This window comes from Pollicipes pollicipes, unplaced genomic scaffold (genome assembly GCF_011947565.3).
Source record: "Pollicipes pollicipes isolate AB1234 unplaced genomic scaffold, Ppol_2.1 Scaffold_4219;HRSCAF=4965_pilon_pilon_pilon, whole genome shotgun sequence".
In the NCBI taxonomy this organism is placed as follows: domain Eukaryota; kingdom Metazoa; phylum Arthropoda; class Thecostraca; order Pollicipedomorpha; family Pollicipedidae; genus Pollicipes; species Pollicipes pollicipes.
Genome location: NW_023596448.1, coordinates 12,991,480 through 13,012,146, shown reverse-complemented (window position 1 = coordinate 13,012,146; position 20,667 = coordinate 12,991,480). Strand labels below are relative to the sequence as shown.

Sequence of the window (20,667 nt, the reverse complement as noted above, 5' to 3'; positions counted from 1 at the left end):
CAGTCTCCAAACATCCTACAGTTCCTCGCTGGCGTCTAGCACCATCCAACCGCTGGTTTATGATCATGCTTCCAGGGCTGGTAGTGTCCGTTATCCTTCATTCATCACTCGTCCGTCCTTTGCCTTCACAGTTTGTTGAATCGCCCATCGTTATTTCACGTCCACCAACAGATCGCTGTGATCGACCGGCATCGAACAGCTCCCCCCTACAAAAATCCGAGTCTGCACCTCATTCAGCTCTTTTGGGGCTGAATCTCTTTGGGGCTGCTGAGGGGGGGGGGGGGGCTTGCAGTTTCGCTGCCTCCCTGAGACGGGCCAGAGCGTGCGGTCCCCGAAGATACCGTCGGACTCCGATTGAGGACTTTGGGACGCAGATACAAACTGGGACTAAATCTCCAACGACTCAGCCACACGATCCGAAAGTTGAGGCGTCAAACTAGTCTGTGGCTCGGTCTTACGCCATATAAGACTGACAACGTGGACTCGATGATCAGACTCACGGTCACAGCGCCAGAACTCAGACGCAGGTTCTTGGGCTCAGTTATGCCAGTCCTCACACACGAAGCAATGCTCTATCCCACCCCTCCCTGTTGCTCGCCGCCACTTTTTCACATCTGACGAACCCCAGTGCCTCTTCCCGGTAGCCCTTCGACGTCGTCGGCGTCCATGCTTTCTCGTCCTTCACGGCCGTCCGTGACTGGCGCAGCATCACGCCCGGCCTGCTGTTTATACCTCGCCGCCTATAAAGCCCGCCGGCCGGAGCCAGCGGATCCAGTCGGGCTCCTCGCGCCGTCCGTGCCTCCCTCACCTCACTGCGAGAGCCCGCCACTCCGGACTCCGCGCTCGACTGACCCCACGCGGCGTTGTTCCGTGCCAGCATGCACGTGCTGGCGGTCTGCCTGCTGGCCGCGGGCGTCGCAGTCCCGGCCGCCAGCGACCGCTTCCGCACCGTCATGATCGGGCCCAGTACCGACTTCTCGGGCGGCGACAGTGGCTGTGACGTCTGCTCGCACGGCGACGGCAGCGGCGGCAGCTACCGCAGCTCGTACCAGACGAGCAGCCACTCGAGATCCACGGACGGCGCCGGCGGTCTGTCGCCCGGCCGGCTCGGCCACCGCCGCACCTATTCCTACTCCAGCGAGGAGTCCGAGTACACGTTCACCAACGGCACGCACAGCACCACCATCACCAGCAAGCGCTCGAGCGAAGGCGTGCCTGAGTACCACCTGGTGGTGACGCGCCTGCGCGACCGCGCCGTGCTCGAACGTTCTGTGCTTTCGCAGGCCGAGTACGACGCGCGCCGCGCCAGCCTAGGGCTCACCGGCTCGGCCGGTGCGTTCGGCGGTCTCGACGCGCGCTTCGACTCGTCGCTCGCGGCCGGCTCGCGGCACGACCTGCTCAGCGAGTTCGACAGGCGCCTGGGCCGGCGGCGCGGCGGCGGCGGAGGCGCGGTGACCTCCTACTCCAGCGAGGAGTCCTACTACTCCTTCAGCAACGGCTCGCACACGACGCGCATTTCCGGCCGGCGCAACAGCGACGGTGTGCAGGAGTACCACCTGGAGCTGACGCGCGACGGCGACGGCGCCGTACTCGACCGGGCGACCATCTCCGAGGCCGAGTACAACCGGCGTCGCCAGAGCATGACCGGCGGCGAGGGATTCAGTGGCGTATTCGAACGGCGCGGCGGCTCCCATTCCAGCTCCGGCTCCCGCTCCGGCTCCGGCTCCCACTCCAGCTCCGGGTCCCGCACCAGGTTCGACTCGCGCTCCCGCTCCCGCTCCGACTCCGGCTCCCACCCCGGTTCTGGCTCCCACTCCGGCTCCGGATCCCGCACCAGCTCTGGCTCCCGCACGCACTCCACCTCCTCGAGCTCGGAGCGTCGCGTCTCGAGCGCCGACTCCTGCGTGTGCGTGGCGCTGGAGCGCTGCGCGCCCTCCGGTCTGGTCGGCTGGTCGCTGACCACCTGCTCCGGCTCGGACGTGTGCTGCCGGCCAGGCGGAATCCTGCCGGCTCAGGAGCCCGCGGCGCCGTCCGGCTCCCGTCGCACCTTCATCCGGCAGGAGGAGCGTGAGGAGCAGGCGCGTCGCGAGGAGGTGGTGGCGTGCTACTGCACCGATCGCTCTCAATGCTCCGTCGCCGACCGCGAGTACAGCGCGGCGGCGCGGCGCCAGTGCGCGGCGGACCAGGTGTGCTGCCTCCGGGCGCCCGTGCCGGAGCCGGCGCCGACCTTCCGGCCGACGTTCGCGCCGGAGCCGGTGGTGGGTGCCGCCAGCTGCGCCTGCGTGTCGCGCGAGGCGTGCGGCCTGCGTGACCGCGATTTCTCGGCCGAGGCGCTGCGGCGCTGCCCGCGACCAGCCGTCTGCTGCCGGTCACGTAGCCGGCCCGCGCGGCCCGAGCGACCCGAGCGGCCGCCGCAACGGCCGCATCGGACCGACTTCAACGCCGACATCCCGCCGCGGGATCCGTCCGTTGTTGCCCAGGAGCGGGACATGTTCCGCGATATCGTTCAGCATGTGGAAACGACGGAGGCCGATAGGCTGCAGCGACCCGTTACCGACGCTGACATTCAGCGTCTTCAGGGCTCGCTGTCACGCTTCGACGACGCGCACGAGACGGCCGGCCGCGGGCGCACCGAGTACCGCCTCAGCCGCACGCGCACTGAAACCGAGCGGCGACGCGACTTCGGCGGTGACTCCCATCTGCAGCCGCTGGACGAGGGCGCGGCGCACACGGTGAGCAGCTCGCGTCAGTTCAGAGGCTTCGAGAGCAGCTCGCGCCCCGGGCCCACGGACGGGACGGCGGCCGGCGGCCGCAGGGACGACTTCAACGCTGGCGACTTCAGCCAGCGGCCGCTGGACAGCTCCGCGGGAGAGACGGTCAGCAGCCAGCGCAGGTATTCCTACCAACGGACCACATCCGGCAGTGAGCCGGCGCCACAGTTCGGCGACGCCGGGGCGGCGAGCAGCGGCGCGCACTCGCGTTTCGACTCGCGCCGCACGCAGCAGCAATCCGTCAGCCCGGACGGGCTCGGCCAGCAGCCGGCGGATGATTCCGGCGCTCACGTGGTCAGCAGCAGCCGGCGGTACTCGCATCAGCGTACCGTGTCCGGCGATCATGTCGGGCCTGACCTCGGCGGCAGTGTCACATCTGGCCGGGGACACTCCCGCTTCGAGACAAGGGGCGTGAACGACCTCGTTTCCGACCCGGACCCGGTGATCGACCTGCCAGGTCCGCAGGTGGTGAGCAGCTCGCGCCGTTACTCCTACCAGAGCTCCTCGTCGTCGGATGGCGCGTCGGCGGACGGAGCGCGTCTCGGCACGGCCGGCGACGCCGGTCGCTCGCGCTTCGAGTCGAGCCGGACTGAGCAGCGCGCCACCAGTTCCGGCGGGCTTGGGCCGCATCCGCTCGACCTGTCCGGCGGCCAGACGGTCAGCAGCTCGCGGCGCTTCTCGCACGAGCGCACCGTGTCGGGCGGCGGCGCGCACGGCGGCGGCGCGCACGGCGGCGGCGCCGGCGTGTCCTCCTTCCAGGACGGTCGCCTGTCCGGCCACGACGCCAGCCAAGGCTCTGGCGATCTCGGCGCCAGCGGCCACACCAGCGGCTCGCGCTACTCGTCATCATGGTCATCGCGCTCCAAGAGCAGCACGGGCTCGTCGACGGTGCAGCCCGACTCCTACTCACACAGCTACCAGTCGGGCCCCGCCTCGAGCAGGTCACACTACAGCAGCTCGTCCAGCCGCCGCATCGAGCAGGTGCCAACGTCCAGCAGCAGCTACTGGAGCAGCTACTCCTCGCACTCCGGCAGCCGGCGCCGGCGCGGCCTCTTCTCCAGAAGCGAGCCGGCGCAAGCGGACCCGTACAACGTCGCACGGCTCGACAACTGCGTCTGCGTGCCGTTCTTCCAGTGTGAGGACGGCAACATCGTCACTCACGGCGCCGACCTGCTCGATATCAAGTAAGTGGAGCTCAGCGTCGCCGGAAACGGACATCGGGCTTGTTTTTGTGTTCGTCGACAGCCATTGCCAGTGGGCCGGTCTTTGCTAATGCTACGCTGGGAAAGCGATTTTTCTCGGGCCGGGACATCAGAATACTTTTAACGCACCCAACGGGAACAGCTGCGTAATGCAGTGCCTCGTTGTACCCATTTTCTCTTCCTCGTGACCTTTCCTCAGCTCCCCGCCTTTTGCTCTCCAAAGAAAGATGGAACGCTGCCAGAGACGTGGCCAAGACAAGAAGTAGAGGATCTGTCCCCTGTGACCTGCTTTTTCATTTTTCTCCAACAAATAAGTTCTAACAAAAGGTTAAAATCTAGCGAGGTGCGTTCACTTGTCGGATGAGCTAAATCCCTGAAGGAAATGCTTGCTACTACCCTGGAGACTACCCATCTGTTGTTTGCTTTACCTATATTTCTTCTCTCCTCTCCGCCCATTTCATTATTTCACCAGTACTACCCCATTAGAGCCTGTTTAAACCAACCCATATATCATTCCTCACTGCTTGTACTTACGCTTTCCACCCTTCTTTCCTCCATTTCTTCAGGTACTAAATTATTCTGGACTAGTTGTAAGACTTGCTCCTTGCACTTTGTTTGGTATGCTCCATTCTGACGTAAGATGTCATGACAGAGATCAGACACACAACAGATCGTTAAAAGCGCAGCTCAAAGCGCCGTGCCTCCTTGCGCCTCCTCACGGTCCGTTCCGGCAGGCTGGGTCCGCGCAAGCAGTGCTCTGGCTTCCGCGTGTGCTGTGAGCTGCCGGAGTCGAGCCGGCGCCGGCTACAGGCGAGTCCAACGCTCCAGTCGGGCGTCATGACCGCCGTCTCGACCAGCGGCATCGACCTCTTCGACCGCTCGCACGTGGCCTCCCAGCCGTGCGTCTGCGTGTCGGCCTACCTCTGCAAAGGGGGTGAGATCTACCCGCCGCCGCAGACCCCGGTGGACATGCGCCAGGTGTCACGCACCGGCCGCTGCAACTACGACGGCCAGGTGGGTGTCGCCAGTAGCCGTTACTTGCCCGTGGATGCAGGTGGATGTCAGCAGGGGCGTCAAGGAGGTGTCAGGAGGGTACCCGAAAGGTGACGGGTGGTACAACATCCGGCTGCTTCCCCACGGGGAGATGGCGAGCACGCTCCTGAGGCTACCCCACGGGGAGATGGAAAACACGTCAAGGAGGCTACCCCACGGGGAGATAGAGAGCACGTCGCGACGGCTAACCCCCGGGGAGATGGAGAGCACGTCCTTCAGCAATCTAGCGAAGGAATGTGACGACGATGGCACTGCATGGAAGGAATGGACATGGAATACCTTCTGCCCCTGTCCATGATGCTCGCGATGTGGCGCACCACGTTTTGAAATAGACTGACCATTGATAGCTGCTAGATGCGCACGATGAAATGCTTAATACGTCTCAAGTAAATGTCCTATCCCACCAGGACATTCTAAACCAAACATCCAGCTTCAAAGCCATTACCACCACCACCGTCATCACCACCACCATGAACGCCATGACCACGACCGTCATGCTCACCACCACGTTGTCAGGTGTGCTGCGCCATACCGAGGACCCAGATCCTGCCGACGCCACCGCCGCCGCCCTGCCAGTGCGTCTCGGGTGACCGCTGTCGTCAACAGGACGTGCTGTCGCGCTACATCGTCGCCACCGCGCCCACCTGCCCTGGCACCCAGGTACGGTCCAGCACAGGACAGGTGGAGGGGAGGGCGATTCGTCTTGAGTAGCAGTTTGACTTTAAAGGGAAAGTCTCACGTTTGAAGATATTGAATCAAGCATGATGTGTGATGAAACAAGCCACTTTATAACTTTTTGTATGTTTGTTTTTTTAATCGGAAAAGACTGCTCTAGACAGCACAATTTTCTGTTTAGTAAATATGCTCCTCCGTGCGCATAGTTTGATTACGTCATCGCACAATGCACAATACTGACTGAGAGCCAATTGACAGCCGCTGCATTTGGAAATCGCGCTCACGAACGCCAGATATGAGCGCCTCGACAATTACATTTTATTGGTGGCCTTCATCACCGCATGGCTTATGGAATGATAGTGTTTGAATGGCTTTATTATGAAGTCATGAATGCCAAGGTGATTTTGAAATACTCTCCCCGAAGAGCGTTTCGCCATTCTTGCGAGCGCGTAGCTCATAAAGGGGTTTAGACCTTAAGAGGGGCAGGATTGTGAACAGCACCGCAAGGTCTTCAAGATGGCTATCTCAGTTCATAACCCCACATAAATGTGGAACACTGCCATGAAACGCCAGATTGATTCGGCTTAGAGCTTTGCTTGTCTGGGCCTGATATGATTTGTCGAGAATGCCCAGAGGATGTGAAAGGGCCAGATGTGACGGGGTGAATATCCAAGTAGGCGCATACTTCACTGGGAATGGGTTGAACTGATCATTACAAATCGCGCCTGGCCGGTGTGTCCCTCGCGCCAGAGTGTACAGACCTGACTATGGAAGGCGCCGCGGCTGGAAGACTCAGGACGTGCATGACCAGGCACGGTTGCTGTTGGGCCATTCCAGACCCGAGTGTGAGGATGTGTGCCCCAAGCAGCAATGCTTTGGCTTGGGAACAGGATAAAAGTGCGACCTTCATGGGGCGTTCACATCGGTGCGGTCACGCATCGCTGATTGTCCGGCAGTCCGCTCCTGGTTACGAGCTGCGTACCAGGCGTTGACGCTATGGAAGACTAGGAAAAATGATGCTGCTTCAGTTAGGAGTATCTGTGACAGTTACTAGGCCGTAAGCTCAAATGCTTCGATAAACAACGAACCAGGCGAATTCGAAAGACTTTGGGGTCTCAACAAGTCAACAACAACAAGTCATTTGTTGTTGTTGAGCCGATGTGGTCCCGCGGATCGCGGACCCTTATATTCCCAAGCTGGTGTATACGTCCCAAAGTCATCGCAGCTCCGCTTACACGTCCCGCACCCATGGCAGCTCCATTTACACGTCCCGCACCCATCTCAGCTCCGTTTGGTCCAGAGCGTGACTGCTCAGCACGTGTGTCAGATAGCGATAGACTGCTGCTATCGGGAGTGCAACATTAGTCCTCGTCATGGGAGGTAGGCTATGCAATTTTGTTTTCCATCTCAATATCCGCCAGCCTCTCCTCTCCTCTCCACCTCATCTCCCTAACCATCATCCCGTGCACACACCAGGGGACACTACCAGGAGACGGGTCACTATCACCCCGCGCATTGACACCACCAGGGGACGGGTCACTATCATCCCGCGCACTGACACCACCAGGGGACGGGTCACTATCATCCCGCGCACTGACACCACCAGGGGACGGGTCACTATCATCCCGCGCATTGACACCACCAGGGGACGGGTCACTATCATCCCGCGCACTGACACCACCAGGGGACGGGTCACTATCATCCCGCGCATTGGACACCACCAGGGGACGGGTCACTATCATCCCGCGCATTGACACCACCAGGGGACGGGTCACTATCATCCCGCGCACTGACACCACCAGGGGACGGGTCACTATCATCCCGCGCATTGACACCACCAGGGGACGGGTCACTATCATCCCGCGCATTGACACCACCAGGGGACGGGTCACCATCATCCCGCGCACTGACACCGCCTGGAGACGGGTCATGACGTTGTTAAAACGATAAGTAGGGATAAAAGTAACCAATAAAGGACAAAAGCTGCCAACCACATTGGCCAGTGTTGCAGATATGTTTTAACATTCTAAGCATAGGTATTCTGTCAGTATCCAGTCCTGGGCGCCGTTTTCAACGCGGTGTATGACTCGTCTCCGTCGCCGATTCTGTGGCTGGGTCCGCCCATGACCGGCGCCGTTGGTGGTCGCCAGGTGTGCTGCTCGCGCCCTCTGCCGGCACCGGGCGGCTACCCCGGCTCGCCGGTCATACCCGACGTCCGCCAGCCCGACTTCGACGTGTACCAGTTCTGCAAGTCGTACCCGCTGAGCATCGCGTGCGGCAGCACGCATCGGGTGAGCACTAAATGGTCCACGGCTGCAGAGAGGCGGTGTCGGATTGGTCCGTGTGGCTGGCGACAGGACTTAGATTGGAGCAATTGGTGAAAACGAGGATACAGCGGCGGGCTGCTTGGAGCAATTGGTGAAAACGAGGGTACAGCGGCGTGCTGATTGGAGCCATTGGTGAAAACGAGACTGATTTTTTTTAGCTGGGTCCCTCCGTATCGACTTCCTGGCTTCAACCTAGTGAGCGTGTTAAATGGCGTTAAGTTAGTATTCAGCCTGCCTGAGAGAGATAGCATGCCTGCCTTAGAAGTGCGGGGCTGCAAGTTCGGGGCATGCCACCAGCAGCGTTTCGACTTCTCCGAGGGCTGCAGTTAGGGCAACAGGGTGTGACTAATGAGCGTTAAAGCTAAATGCGTCATAGCAGCCCTGAATTGCAATGGCTGCCTGTCCTGCCCCGTGGAGACTCCCGAGCCCCGGCTGTCCGTGGGCGTAAGTATTGTATGTATTGTATTCGACCATATCGGTGTTACTGGCATTCGAGCGTCACTGGCCCTGTGATAGCTAGCTCGGTGCACTAAATGAGCACGCCCCATCTGTTTCAGTTCAGCACTCTACCGACCATCACACCCTCCGCTTACTTTGATGCCGATGCTGAAGCCCGTAAGCTCAAGTAAGCACCACCACCCTGGCAGGGTCTCAATTGCAGGTCTGTTTTCTGACTCCCTGATGGCATGGTCCTTTTTCGTATATGATATACAAAAGGTTTCGGATATTTTGTTGAAAATGTTTTTACAAAGGCATGCGAAGAACACTACCTATGACAGTATGAGCCAGGTGCGTCATGAGAACTCAGGTCAAAACCCTGCTCTGTCTTGCTCTCCGTAATGCTAGCGAGACGAGTCTGGATCAATCTTATGGAACTCAGCGGATTTACTAAATTTCACTTGAGCGGGTTGTAAGTCATTGGTTGATTGGAAACGTCTTTGCACTTGACTGTATCAGACTGGAATGAACTTATCACAATGCAATGAGCTGCACCAAACTGCACGAAAGCGAAATGAGCCCAGATGAACTGAGCTGAGCCGAACAGAACCGAATTGTACCGCTCAGGCTCTTAATTAGCGGGGCTGGCTTTGACCGAATGGAGCAAACCCAGCGCCCCACGAGCCGGGCTGGACCGGGAATCGGACTCGTCTGCGCCCTGGCTCCGCAGTCTGTGTATACCAGCGCGGCGGCGGAGGGCAGGGCGGCGGCTGGACAGTGTCGTTCACCCGGACCGGCGCCGCCGCCGTGTTTATCCGCTGCCGTGTAAATAGAGAGGCGCGACGGCTGAGTGTCCGGACTGCCCGGCCGAGATGGGACACTCCAGGACACATCTCTCGGGTTCGCGCGGCACTCCTGAAAAGTGGCTTGTAGACGGACTCCGCCACGTCGAGCGTGTGGCGTTTAGCGAGCAGAGACGGGAACCCTGACGGCACGGACGGCGGCAGAATGCCGAATCCTGCCGAGGTGTCGCCGCTCCATCTTGATCCTCTCCCAGCCGCGCGCCGAAGACCTCAGGTCACGGCGTCGCTGTATCGAACACCCCGGGCATCGGTGTCACCGCGCCGAAGACCTCAGGTCACGGCGTCGCCGCGCCGAACACCTTAGGTCACGGTGTCGCTGTATTGAACACCCCGGGCATCGGTGTCACCGCGCCGAACACCTTAGGTCACGGTGTCGCTGTATTGAACACCCCGGGCATCGGTGTCACCGCGCCGAACACCTTAGGTCACGGTGTCGCTGTATTGAACACCCCGGGTATCGGCGTCACCGCGCCGAAGACCTCAGGTCACGGCGTCGCGACGGAGCGCGCCGCCTATCGCCGCAGTGGAAAGCTTCGCCGGCAGCCAGGCTGAACTCAGCCGAAAGGCTGCGAGCGGGAACTGGACTTGACAGACAGCCCTGGCTGTATGGACGGCTGGCCAGTTCTTGCATGGGAGTTTCTTTGTGTTCTAAGCGGCGGTGAACTGTGCGTCCAAAAAGGGATGACAGCCCCATGTGGTTATCGCGGCTGGCAATAGACTCCGGAAAATGTGAGCAGGATTCTCTTACGTGATGTTCGACGCTCAACTATGAGTGTTTTAAACTCGTGGACCAACAACCGCGGCATTGGACACACCAACGATACATAATGTATCACACATAATTCGTAGCACTCACGCCATGCCATCATTCAAAAGTATAAAATGTCAATGAAATCAGGTGCTAAAAAAAGTTGGAGAACTACCTTGACCTTGACTGTACCACCGGAAACACAAATCATACTTACTTTGCTCACTCTTGAGCCAATGCATACGGAGCACGGGCATTGGAACATAAGACGACGGATCAGTAACGAGACTCCCGGCTGTCATCCATGAGCTGGCTGCTTGTTGTCTGTCCTGTGCCATACGCTGGCTGCCTGTTGCCTGTCCTGTGCCATACGCTGGCTGCCTGTTGCCTGTCCTGTGCCATACGCTGGATGCCTGTTACCTGTCCTGTGCCATACGCTGGCTGCCTGTTGCCTGTCCTGTGCCATACGCTGGCCGCCCGTTGTCTGTCCTGTGCCATACGCTGGCTGCCTGTTGTCTGTCCTGCGCCATACGCTGGCTGCCCGTTGCCTGTCCTGTGCCATACGCTGGCCGCCCGTTGTCTGTCCTGTGCCACACGCTGGCCGCCCGTTGTCTGTCCTGTGCCACACGCTGGCCGCCCGTTGTCTGTCCTGTGCCACACGCTGGCCGCCCGTTGTCTGTCCTGTGCCACACGCTGGCCGCCCGTTGTCTGTCCTGTGCCACACGCTGGCCGCCCGTTGTCTGTCCTGTGCCACACGCTGGCCGCCCGTTGTCTGTCCTGTGCCAGCGCATGACGGTACGATTGTCTGCGTCTCTCCTGGTCCTTCACGTGCCCGCCTGTGGCTGCTTTACGCTGCCCTGCGCTGTGTCCTGCCATTCAGTCTCAGCTCATCACGTGACCCGCGCTCGCAGTTCGGCCATCGGCTACTTCAACGCTGATGATGAAGTGCTGATCGAGGTGCTGGCCAGGAGAACGTTCGCCGAGCGTGCGCTCATCAAGAATGCGTACGCCAGGCTTTACGGCAAGGTGAGCAGCACAGCGCTCCGTGGCGGACGCCGCCTTCTTGGACTGGTTCACGTGATGCTGGTGCAAGGTCATATTCGTGTTCGGTGAAAGGTGTTTCCTGTTGGGGTTTCGCTATAGTCAGCCTTGTGGTGCGCGGTGATGGGACCGTTCAATGTGCCTCTCACGCTCAGGGAGACATCTCCTTGACCTCAGACCAGTCGCAAACGATTGTCATTGTCATCATGGCCACCATGACGCACGCAGCCTCGAAGGATGTCACGATGGCTGTGCACTGTACGAGCGATGAAGGACATGACTTAGCAATTGCGACGCATCGAGTCGCCTCGGTGCCCCTTTCCTCTTTGGCCAGACATTGATCACGTTTCTTATATATAACGCTTCGTTCAGACGCCATTTTCTACGGCGTACGCGAACAGGACACACACCAACATCACCTCCCGATCCGTGTCCAGCTTGGCTTTTCTCGCTTATGAAGCGTTTGACCAGGACGTTGAAACACTATCGAAACCTTGGCCTGCGCCCCAGCCATGGCCTCATTACGGCGGGACCTTGGGCTGAGCCCCAGTCATGGCTTCATTACGGCGGGACCTTGGACTGAGCCCCAGCCATGGCCTCATTACGGCGGGACCTTGGACTGGCGAGAACCCGGCCCGGTCACAGCAGCAGCCCGTGTTTATGGCAGGCGCGTGTCGGGCTTATCAGTGAGCTGCTGCAGAGCAGGTCAGGCCAGAGCCAACGCCGACGCCTCCCGCGCCGTTGCTAACGCATTGGGGGCGTCAACACGAATGCGGGTTCGAATCCTGTCAACCCTTGCTTTGCAGGAGGCATTGTGACGATCGTTGTAAGAGAGGGCTGGGGTAGCCCGGATGACCTGGGGTCATGCTTCAAAATTGTCCACGTACTTCTATAGGTCTGTTAGATGAGCACTCCTTTGAAGCGCATTTTCTGAACGCTTGCAAACCAGCGCAGTGTCACTTTATGCTCTTTTGGAAACTCGAGCTTTTAAAGGACATGCTTCGCATTTGATTCACGTCATCGTGCCTCGCCCAGCATTGATTGAGAGCCAATTGCCGGCCGTTATATGTGTAAATCGTAGTCACGAACGTGTGATACAAGCGCCTCGACAATTATATCGTTTTATCCTTGATCACCGCATGGCTCACAGAATGGTAGAATTTAAACGTCATTATGACGCGGTGAATGCCAAGGTGACTTAGAAATAGTGTTCCCGGGAAACGCTTCCCCATTTTCGCGAGCGTGCAGCTCATAAACTAGAGAGGCTTAGGTCTTAAAAGGGCAGGATCGCGGACAGCACCGAAAGGTCTTCAATATGGCTATTTCAGTTCAAATCCGAATATGAACATAGAACACTCTCTTTAGTAGATGCTGGCTTATGTTGAGGTATGGGAAGGGCTAGGTACAATTTTTTTAGAAGCTCGTGGTCTTTTAAACAGGCAATATCCCTGCGTGAGGAACTGTTACACCTCACTCAATACGAGTGACGTCCCACAGGATCTATACGATGCTGTCACGAGAACGACGCGCGGCAAGTTCGAGAACTTGATGCAGGAGCTGCTGGAGGCGTCCTCATACTACGAGTACCTGGCCAAGAAGCTGCACGAGGGCATGGACCGCATCGGCACCGACGAGGACGTCCTCCTGGAGACGCTCATTAGCAGCACCGGCGACGAAATCGACGCCATCCGACCCTTCTTCCACGCCAGTAGGTGTAACGGGACTTCTGAAAATGGTGTTTTGGGGCGTTCAAAACTGTGGCACATCTTGTGCTGTCCCCCTGACCTTTTGTGAGCTGGGGTGACTGCGGTAGTCGTGTTGAAGCTCAGCGGGCAATGCTTGAACCGGGAATCAAGCCTGGTCCTCTTGCTAACGCTCGATCTTCTCGCTACTCAGCTATCATGTGTTTTTGGATAGGTATGCGTCAATTGTTAATGACTTGCATGAACCAGTCTGCATTTCTTCCTTGCTAGCATTGTTATTTTTGCTGATCTTAATATTCATGGTACCCATTCTTAGACACAGATACGAAGGCAAATATATTTGCCAAAGGTCTAGATGCCACAGCGCCGGCGGGTGTTCATCATAGCGCGATACGCAAGTCATAACATAATCTATTTTTTTAAAAAGGAAACGTGAACACGTCGTCGCGCCCCTTTTGTGGAGCGCCAGTGACCGTATTGGCCATATTAACGCTCAGGGGTCGTGGCACCCCCGGGTACGAACCCAGAACCCCCATGTGGGAGCCGACGAGCTGAACACTTGGCCATTACGCCTCCTCATAACACAAATCGTGAGCTTTGCCCTTTCGCCTAAGTTCGGGGCGCATTGCGTGAGCACTACATGACGCATCGCGGCAGCCTTTGGAATCAGCGGGGAACTATTGCCTCCCTGCACCGACCTGACCTGACCTGACCGAGTCCCAGCAACCCCGAGGACTGGTCTGACATGAACCGACCGCAGCCGAGCAGTGTCGAAAGTTCGACTCATCTGCTCTCATGGTGGCTGAGCAGCCCGGGACCTGAGCGGGTCCGACGGCAGCCATACGGTGCCGAGATCTGAGATCTGACCTGGTGGTGGCTGAGCAGCCCGGGACCTGAGCGGGTCCGACGGCAGCCATACGGTGCCGAGATCTGAGATCTGACCTGGTGGTGGCTGAGCAGCCCGTGACCTGAACGGGTCCGACGGCAGCCATACGGTGCCGAGATCTGAGATCTGACCTGGTGGTGGCTGAGCATCCCGGGACCTGAGCGGGTCCGACAGCAGCCATACGGTGCCGAGATCTGAGATCTGCTCTCATGGTGGCTGAGCAGCCCAGGACCTAAACGGGTCTGACAGCAGCCATACGGCGCCGAGATCTGAGATCTGACCTGGTGGTGGCTGAGCAGCCCGGGACCTGAGCGGGTCCGACAGCAGCCATACGGTGCTGGGACCTGACCTGGCCTGGCTGCAGCCGAGCCATGCCTGGACCCGTCCCAGTCTAACCCAGCCACGCACCGCTTCGTTCTGAGTTCTGACACCCTGCCCGCAGTCGAGGGGAAAACGCTGGAGGCGGACGTGGAGGACGACCTGACCGGAGACCTGGAGGACATCATCTTGGCGCTGGTGAACAGCAAGCGGGACCGTACCTTCCGCACGAACCGCAAAGAGGCCAATGAGCAGGCCCGGGCGCTCTACCAAGCCGGTGAGCGGCAAGGCGGGCGGGGGAGGGGGAGGGGGAGGAAGAGGGCGGGGCCGTCATCGACAGCGGGCGACCACAGGCAGCTGTGAGCAATGCGTGTTGTATGGACAAGATGAAGCTGAGGCTTTGGCCAAAGCTCCTTGTCTAATGCGTGACCAGCGCTGGGTTGATGAAATAACCAGAACAGAGCACTTGCCTTTGTCGTCACCAGCTGATGGTGAGCTTCGCGATCGAAAGTACCTCAACCGACTCTCTGCAGCCCGGCCCATTGTTTCATGTCATTGTAGCCATAATCTCAATGGCAGGCCAGGCTGGCGCTATCGGTAGTCTTCAAGTGTTAGCTGTCGCATCACACATCCACTGTGGAGACGCTCTTCGTGGTTGAACCATGCCAGATCCACGTACATCGAATCCATAGATTTTAAGCGTGATGCATCCATCAGTCCGCCTTTTCACAAACTCTTCATTCGATAGATTCATCCGGCATAGAAATATTTACCCCCACGATACGTAGCAATGTGTAGCATAATTTAAGACCACACCCATGAGAGCGTTATTTTCCTCTACCATCGACATTTAACTTTGCTTCCATATACATCCATGTATGCTCCATATAAATCAATTTATTCGCCACTTTCATAATCGCTCAACTCTGCCTCAATGCAGATCTATTTACGTAAGTTGTTCAGTGCATTTACGAGGAACGTTATTCACATAGACAAGACAGTCGCATTAGCTTTGTTCTTCGGAGAAAACCAAGAGAATGGAGATATATATGGGTTGATATTTCAGCAACATGCTTTTATCGAAACAATAGCAGAAGCGAATTTCTTTTTTAGTTCAATTTGGAACTCAGGAAAGAATTTACTTCTGCTATTGCTTTGTATCAGGGCACGTTACCGAAATATCAATCCAACCATATCTTTATTCTCCCGGTTTTCTCCGAGGAATAAGGCTGATACGACTGTCTTATCTATATGGATCCACTTAGGTTAATTCGTCAGTCGGCCCCAGTCCAAGCCCATGTCCTGCGAGGCGAACCAAATCCGTAGTGGCCTTGACCTCCGGACGTCACTCACCTGGCGGCGCGGTCTCCGGCTCAGGCGGCAGCCGGCTGGGCACCGAGGAGGCCACATTCAAGTACTACCTGACCCACGAGAACTACGCCCAGCTGGCGCTCATCTTCTCCGAGTACGAGCTGTTCGCCGGCGAGTCCTTCGAGGAGGCGCTCGAAGATGAGTTCAGCCGGGACATGGAAGACGCCGCGCTGGCCATTGGTGAGAACGCCGCGGGGCCTCGAGTTTGCTAGTTATCGATGGGAACGCTGTGGAACCCCCATTTCAGTGTTATCGGTGAAGGCGCTTTGACCCCCAAACTACTGGTCGTCGGTGAGAACGTTCCGAATTTAACTAAAGAAATAAAGGTATGCGTATATGCCTGCTCTGGTGCGCCTTGTCATTACTTCATTATGACCTTGCCACGGCCTTCTTAAGAGCATCCCCAAGACATGAGCTGTCATTCCTGTACGTATGAGTGGTCGCCAATCTAGCCGTGTGTTCTCGGCGCTTGAGAAAGTCTCTGGCTGTCTTTTTCGGAACGGACGACATATCAACTTTCAACCGTGCATGTCCCTCTCCCCTTACATATTCCACAAGAGGCGTCTGGTCCGACCAGTCCATGCATCGCCTTGTGCTCGACGGCAGTCTGACCTGACCTGATCTCTAACCCCGCAGTCGAGGTGACCAGAAACCTGCCGCGCTATTTCGCCGGCCGGCTTCACCACGCGCTCTGGGGCCACGGCCCGCTCAGCAAGGACGACACGTCGCTGCGACGCATCCTCATCTCGCGCGCTGAAAGAGACCTGGGGACCATCGCGCAGGAGTATCAGCTCAAATATGGCCGCACGCTGATCGACGATATCGAGAAAAAGAGCACCGGCGACTATGAGGACGGGTTGGTGGCGCTAGTGGGCGGCAAGTCCAAATAGTACCGCCATCTTTGAACCGTTTTAGAACTAGTGTTTCTGATGCGCGACAAGGCGCCGGCTGGCCGTCATTCGTGGCGTTGGCGGGACCGCCACTGTGCAAAAAGGGATGTGGACTGTCGATTTGTGCAACATTCTGATGGCGACTGTCAATAAACGAAACGAAGTCATGCCGCTGTCTGCACGTCTTGGCACGCAAGAGAAAGATTCTTAAGAATTGATCATTAGCAAGTATGGGTGTAATAGCACGAGCTGCCTCAGGCCAGGGGGGTCCCACCCCGTGATCAGGACGACCCTCGTGGAAAAAGGTCATCGACGATCGCATTAAACGCAACAGTGCATCGCGTTGTTTAGTGCGACCGTCGATGGCAGCGGATATCGCGATGGTTAACACGCGCCTGAATGGCCGATTGGACACCCTTTGCTAGGGTGGGATGGGGTGAGGGTCAATTTGACCCCGTCCTGAGATCTCAGAAACTAAGAAAGATAGGGGGATCAAGTTTGCAGGGTGTATTGGTCGGTATGTTAACCCATTTGCGTCAATATTTGTGGTTCCTAGTTCATGAACTTTGGGTCAAATAAGGTCAAACAATGTAAAACTCAAGATTGGTGCCTTAAGTGTCCCCAGAACCTAGATGTCTGCTAGGAACAAAAGATCACAGGCGCTCATTCAAGGTCAGTGGCCTTGTTTAACCTTATGCAGGGCATGGTGACCGAGGCCATACAATACTGCTTTGAGTTTTGCACTTCAATGAGCGTCAAAGATTGCGCTAGGTAGTATGTTCCTAACAACAAAATTTCGACCTAGGTGATTTTAGGTCAGCAACCCATGCTGAGCTTTAAGGAATTTTTTGGAATATGTAAAATACGGTTCCTGTTATCAACAAATTCAAGATGAGCAACAGGAACAACCCCATACAGAATTGTAAAAAATGTTGATTTCGACCTTAGTCTAACCTTGATACCTGACCCTAGGGCAATGGAAACGTTTCATTCAATTTTTGTGTTGCCTAAAAAATCATCTTAGAGGTGTATGACTTCGTCTGACTCCGTTGTTGCATCAGATCGAACAGTTTCCTATGAGTTGTCTTCGCTGAACGCACAGCCTGATTTTACCTGCCGTAGGTCAGCAACCTTACAAGGTACATCTAAGTCTTCGTATCACAGGATCCGCTGTTCAATTGGTTACCGAAAGGCAAATTTGGCGCGGTTACTTGGCGGCGTTCGGAAACCATTCGGGAAAAACTTCGATGGGGGTCAAATTGACCCCTCACCCGAACTCGTGTCAATGCGACCGTCGCTCATGCACCGCAGATAACGACGGCCACGGCGTCGCCACTGGCCTGGATGGTTCCGCCATGCCCACGCCCAGCTTCGGCGGACCGTCGTTCTATCTGGCGTTCGTAGGACAAGTGTCGTAGGGTTCACCCGCCGTTGAGCCGGCTTCCGTGGTTGGCGTCCAGGGGCGCGACATCTGATCCTGACGTGGGGTGGACGTCGGCACCCCTGGTACCGCGGCGATGCTGCCCGTGTTCATGGGTCGGCAGCCCGCGAATGTGACGCCGACGTACCAGTCACTGTCGAATCTAGATCTTGCGGGGTGTGATGTCGCCTTCCGTCGCCTTCGCCGGTTCTAAGGGCTTCAAGAGAAGCGTAGAGCACAAGTTCTTGCCACGCTCAGACATATTCGGCACACGACCAGGCGATCGGCCAAGGCAGGGACTGGCTCGCAAATTTCTATAAATGGAATGAATACTTATGAGCACTCAAAACCAGGTAGTTACTTACACAACCATACTTACCACAGCAATAACAGGAATGATATATCCGACCGGACCGAATCGAACCGGACCGAATCGAACCGGACCGGACCGTAGCCGACCCACCGACCGGACCGCCATGACGCGCCTCAAGCGTCCTCCAAGAATGATATCAAGGATTCGCGCGCACTTTTTCCCCGGGCTGGCAGTAACACTGCACTAAATTGCCAACAATTATAAACCTAGCTGGGGCATATCATTGGTCAAACGTCGCACACAAATTTACGCACTTCAACATCGCATATCGAAACGATCACTTCTTCTTACGAAATCCCAGACTTTGAACAACAGAAGCCTAAACAAAGAGCAGGGAATAGGCTGAACGACCCCGACGGTCGTGGAGATGTGAGAGTTGTAGGAAACGGTATCTGCCGGCTACACCACCCAGCAAATGAAGACGGCGGCGCCTACAGTTGTAGGAAACGGTGTCTGCCGGCTACACCACCCAGCAAACGAAGACGGCGGCGCCTACAGTCTGCCTAACCTCCTCTAAACAGCACTGTTGTGGTGCATCCGTCCCTCTTATCCTCTATCTCGCCTCATCCTGCATCCTCGCGACACCTCGCTTGTCCGGGACAGGATGCGTGCGTCAGCCACGAGTGGGCCGAGAGCCCCGTGAGAGGGGGACCCCGGCCGGGTACCCACGCATGCGCGGGTTAAAGCTCGGCGGTTGGCCCCCTAGGCGCATGCACGTCTGTCCCATCGTTAACCATTTTCCTTCATCCCATAGTCCTGAAATGATCATGTCTGGTCGAAAGGGCTCTAATCCAAAAAGCAAAAAACCAAACTGTTATGGTGATTTTTTGCGACTGGTGTGCCTTTGCAGGTGCGGGTTGTGCAGCTTCGCCTGGTAATGAAGACACGCATGTCGGTAGGTGGCCAACAGAATCCAAACCAGCTCGGTTGGGTGGTTTTTCAAACCGAACTGAGTTTCCAGGAGGTGGGGGCCGGGATCTCACACGACATTCGTACCGATGCAGCAAACCACCTCCTCACTGTCCAACACCCCCCAGGGCACTGCGTGGAGAGCCGCGTCCAGCTGAACAGTGTAGTGGCGGTGCTCCTCAGTGCTCATGACAGCCTTCTGACTGTTTCTGCTGAGGAATTGATCAGCCCACCGCAGTTTTTCAGTCGCAAACGGTGACTTAAGGATGCGGGATTGTCGAACTGTTGGCGGCTTACCAGGCCTTCTTGGCAGTCCTTCTTCGCCACTATTTGTTGTTGACATCATTGCTTGTGGCTGAAAGCAGGACAAAATACTGCACGCAACACCAAGACAGTAGCTTCACTGCATGTCACTTAAAACTTCTGCCCATGTCCAGTCTACCAATGTCTAGGGAAATAATTTGCAGCGTGGTTGACCAACTGTCCCCAAATGATTTGGACATAATTCCAGGACTCATAAAACCATGTTCAAAGTAATGAAAAGAAACATTTAAACCTACGAGCAATTAAGGTAGTAGTAATAGGCTTATTCTTCGGAGAAAAATGAGAGAATGAAGATATAGATGCGCTGATGTCTCATATGCGTATTTTAATGTGCATAATGTGCATAATGGTGACGATGGTAAACGGTGGCGTAATGTGCATAATCCTAGTCTATCTGGGTGTCGGAAGGTAGCAGCGTCGGCAAATAGTTCAAACTAAATATAGCCTTCATGGCGTCTGGACCAGTTTCTGATTCCTGGGAATAATCAGTGCTTGGAGGATCAGATTTCACTTTGCAATGACAGTTCTCTTCTGTCAGTCACGCTAATAAGCACAAAAACAACAAATATCAACTTAAGAAAACTCAGTCATTTCGATGTAGTAATGCATTATTCAAAGAATCAAAGGCACACCATGACAAAACTTTTGCACAAATGGGCACCTATCATAAGCTTTTGGGAGTGCACTGGCCAATATGTATTAGCAACATACACAACCACCAGTACTCCTACCGCGATTTTTGCACAGCAATAAACGCACCGTGCCTACATCAGTATCAGACAATGAAACAATGCCAGCACTGTGACACAGCATTGAATGCACCGCTTGTTACAAACACAAAGGAGTAGATAATCAAAATTATATGTGACTGGCCACGTAAAGAGATGCACCATCCAGGAACCAGACAGGAAGCTATTTTAGCAGAAATCAGTAATTGCAATATCCCAAACGTGTAAGGTTAAACACAAGAAGTGGTGCAGGTCAGTTAAGAAGTTGAAAGAGGTCATCGATGAATGAAAAATCTGGGAGCACTGACCTTAACTAGAGGATAAATGTTTCCTTCAAAGGGGACCATGTGCCCTGATCGGCGCTTCCGTCACCACCAATAAGAACAGCACGAAAAGCCCAAATCCATAGCCATTTGCGGTATATCGTGGCACGCAGAGACCATGTTACCACGCAACATATTCAACAAAAGCCACAAAACGACGAAGTAGTTACCACCAGCACAAAATACCGAACGCCTCCAACGTAACACGTAACCTGCACATACGGTTCAGTGTCTTTACCAAGATGTCGATGGCTTTCACGTCCTGAAGGACAACTGTTGTCCTATCTAGCCCTTTATATCTTTG

The 20,667-nt window shown here is 56.3% G+C and overlaps 1 protein-coding gene across 1 annotated transcript; it reads left to right on the top strand.

Moving 5' to 3' along the window:
- Positions 1 to 780: 780 nt before the first annotated feature.
- Positions 781 to 16,454, top strand: LOC119095480 (uncharacterized). Its single transcript, XM_037218309.1, has 10 exons — positions 781 to 3,955; positions 4,708 to 4,987; positions 5,543 to 5,686; positions 7,852 to 7,992; positions 8,586 to 8,653; positions 10,989 to 11,103; positions 12,616 to 12,826; positions 14,150 to 14,302; positions 15,403 to 15,576; positions 16,033 to 16,454. Exons 1-10 carry the CDS (start codon positions 879 to 881, stop codon positions 16,284 to 16,286), a joined length of 4,617 nt encoding a protein of 1,538 aa, XP_037074204.1. The 5' UTR covers positions 781 to 878; the 3' UTR covers positions 16,287 to 16,454.
- The last annotated feature ends 4,213 nt before the right edge of the window (positions 16,455 to 20,667 follow it).

What these genes read in the sequence shown, in the direction of transcription:
- LOC119095480 (XM_037218309.1), top strand. Translation starts at nt 879, where the DNA reads ATGCACGTGCTGGCGGTCTGCCTGCTGGCCGCGGGCGTCGCAGTCCCG. An exon ending in GCTGCAACTACGACGGCCAG is followed by an intron (nt 4,988 to 5,542) that starts GTGGGTGTCGCC and finishes CCACGTTGTCAG; the next exon opens with GTGTGCTGCGCCATACCGAG. An exon ending in CCGACCCTTCTTCCACGCCA is followed by an intron (nt 12,827 to 14,149) that starts GTAGGTGTAACG and finishes CCCTGCCCGCAG; the next exon opens with TCGAGGGGAAAACGCTGGAG.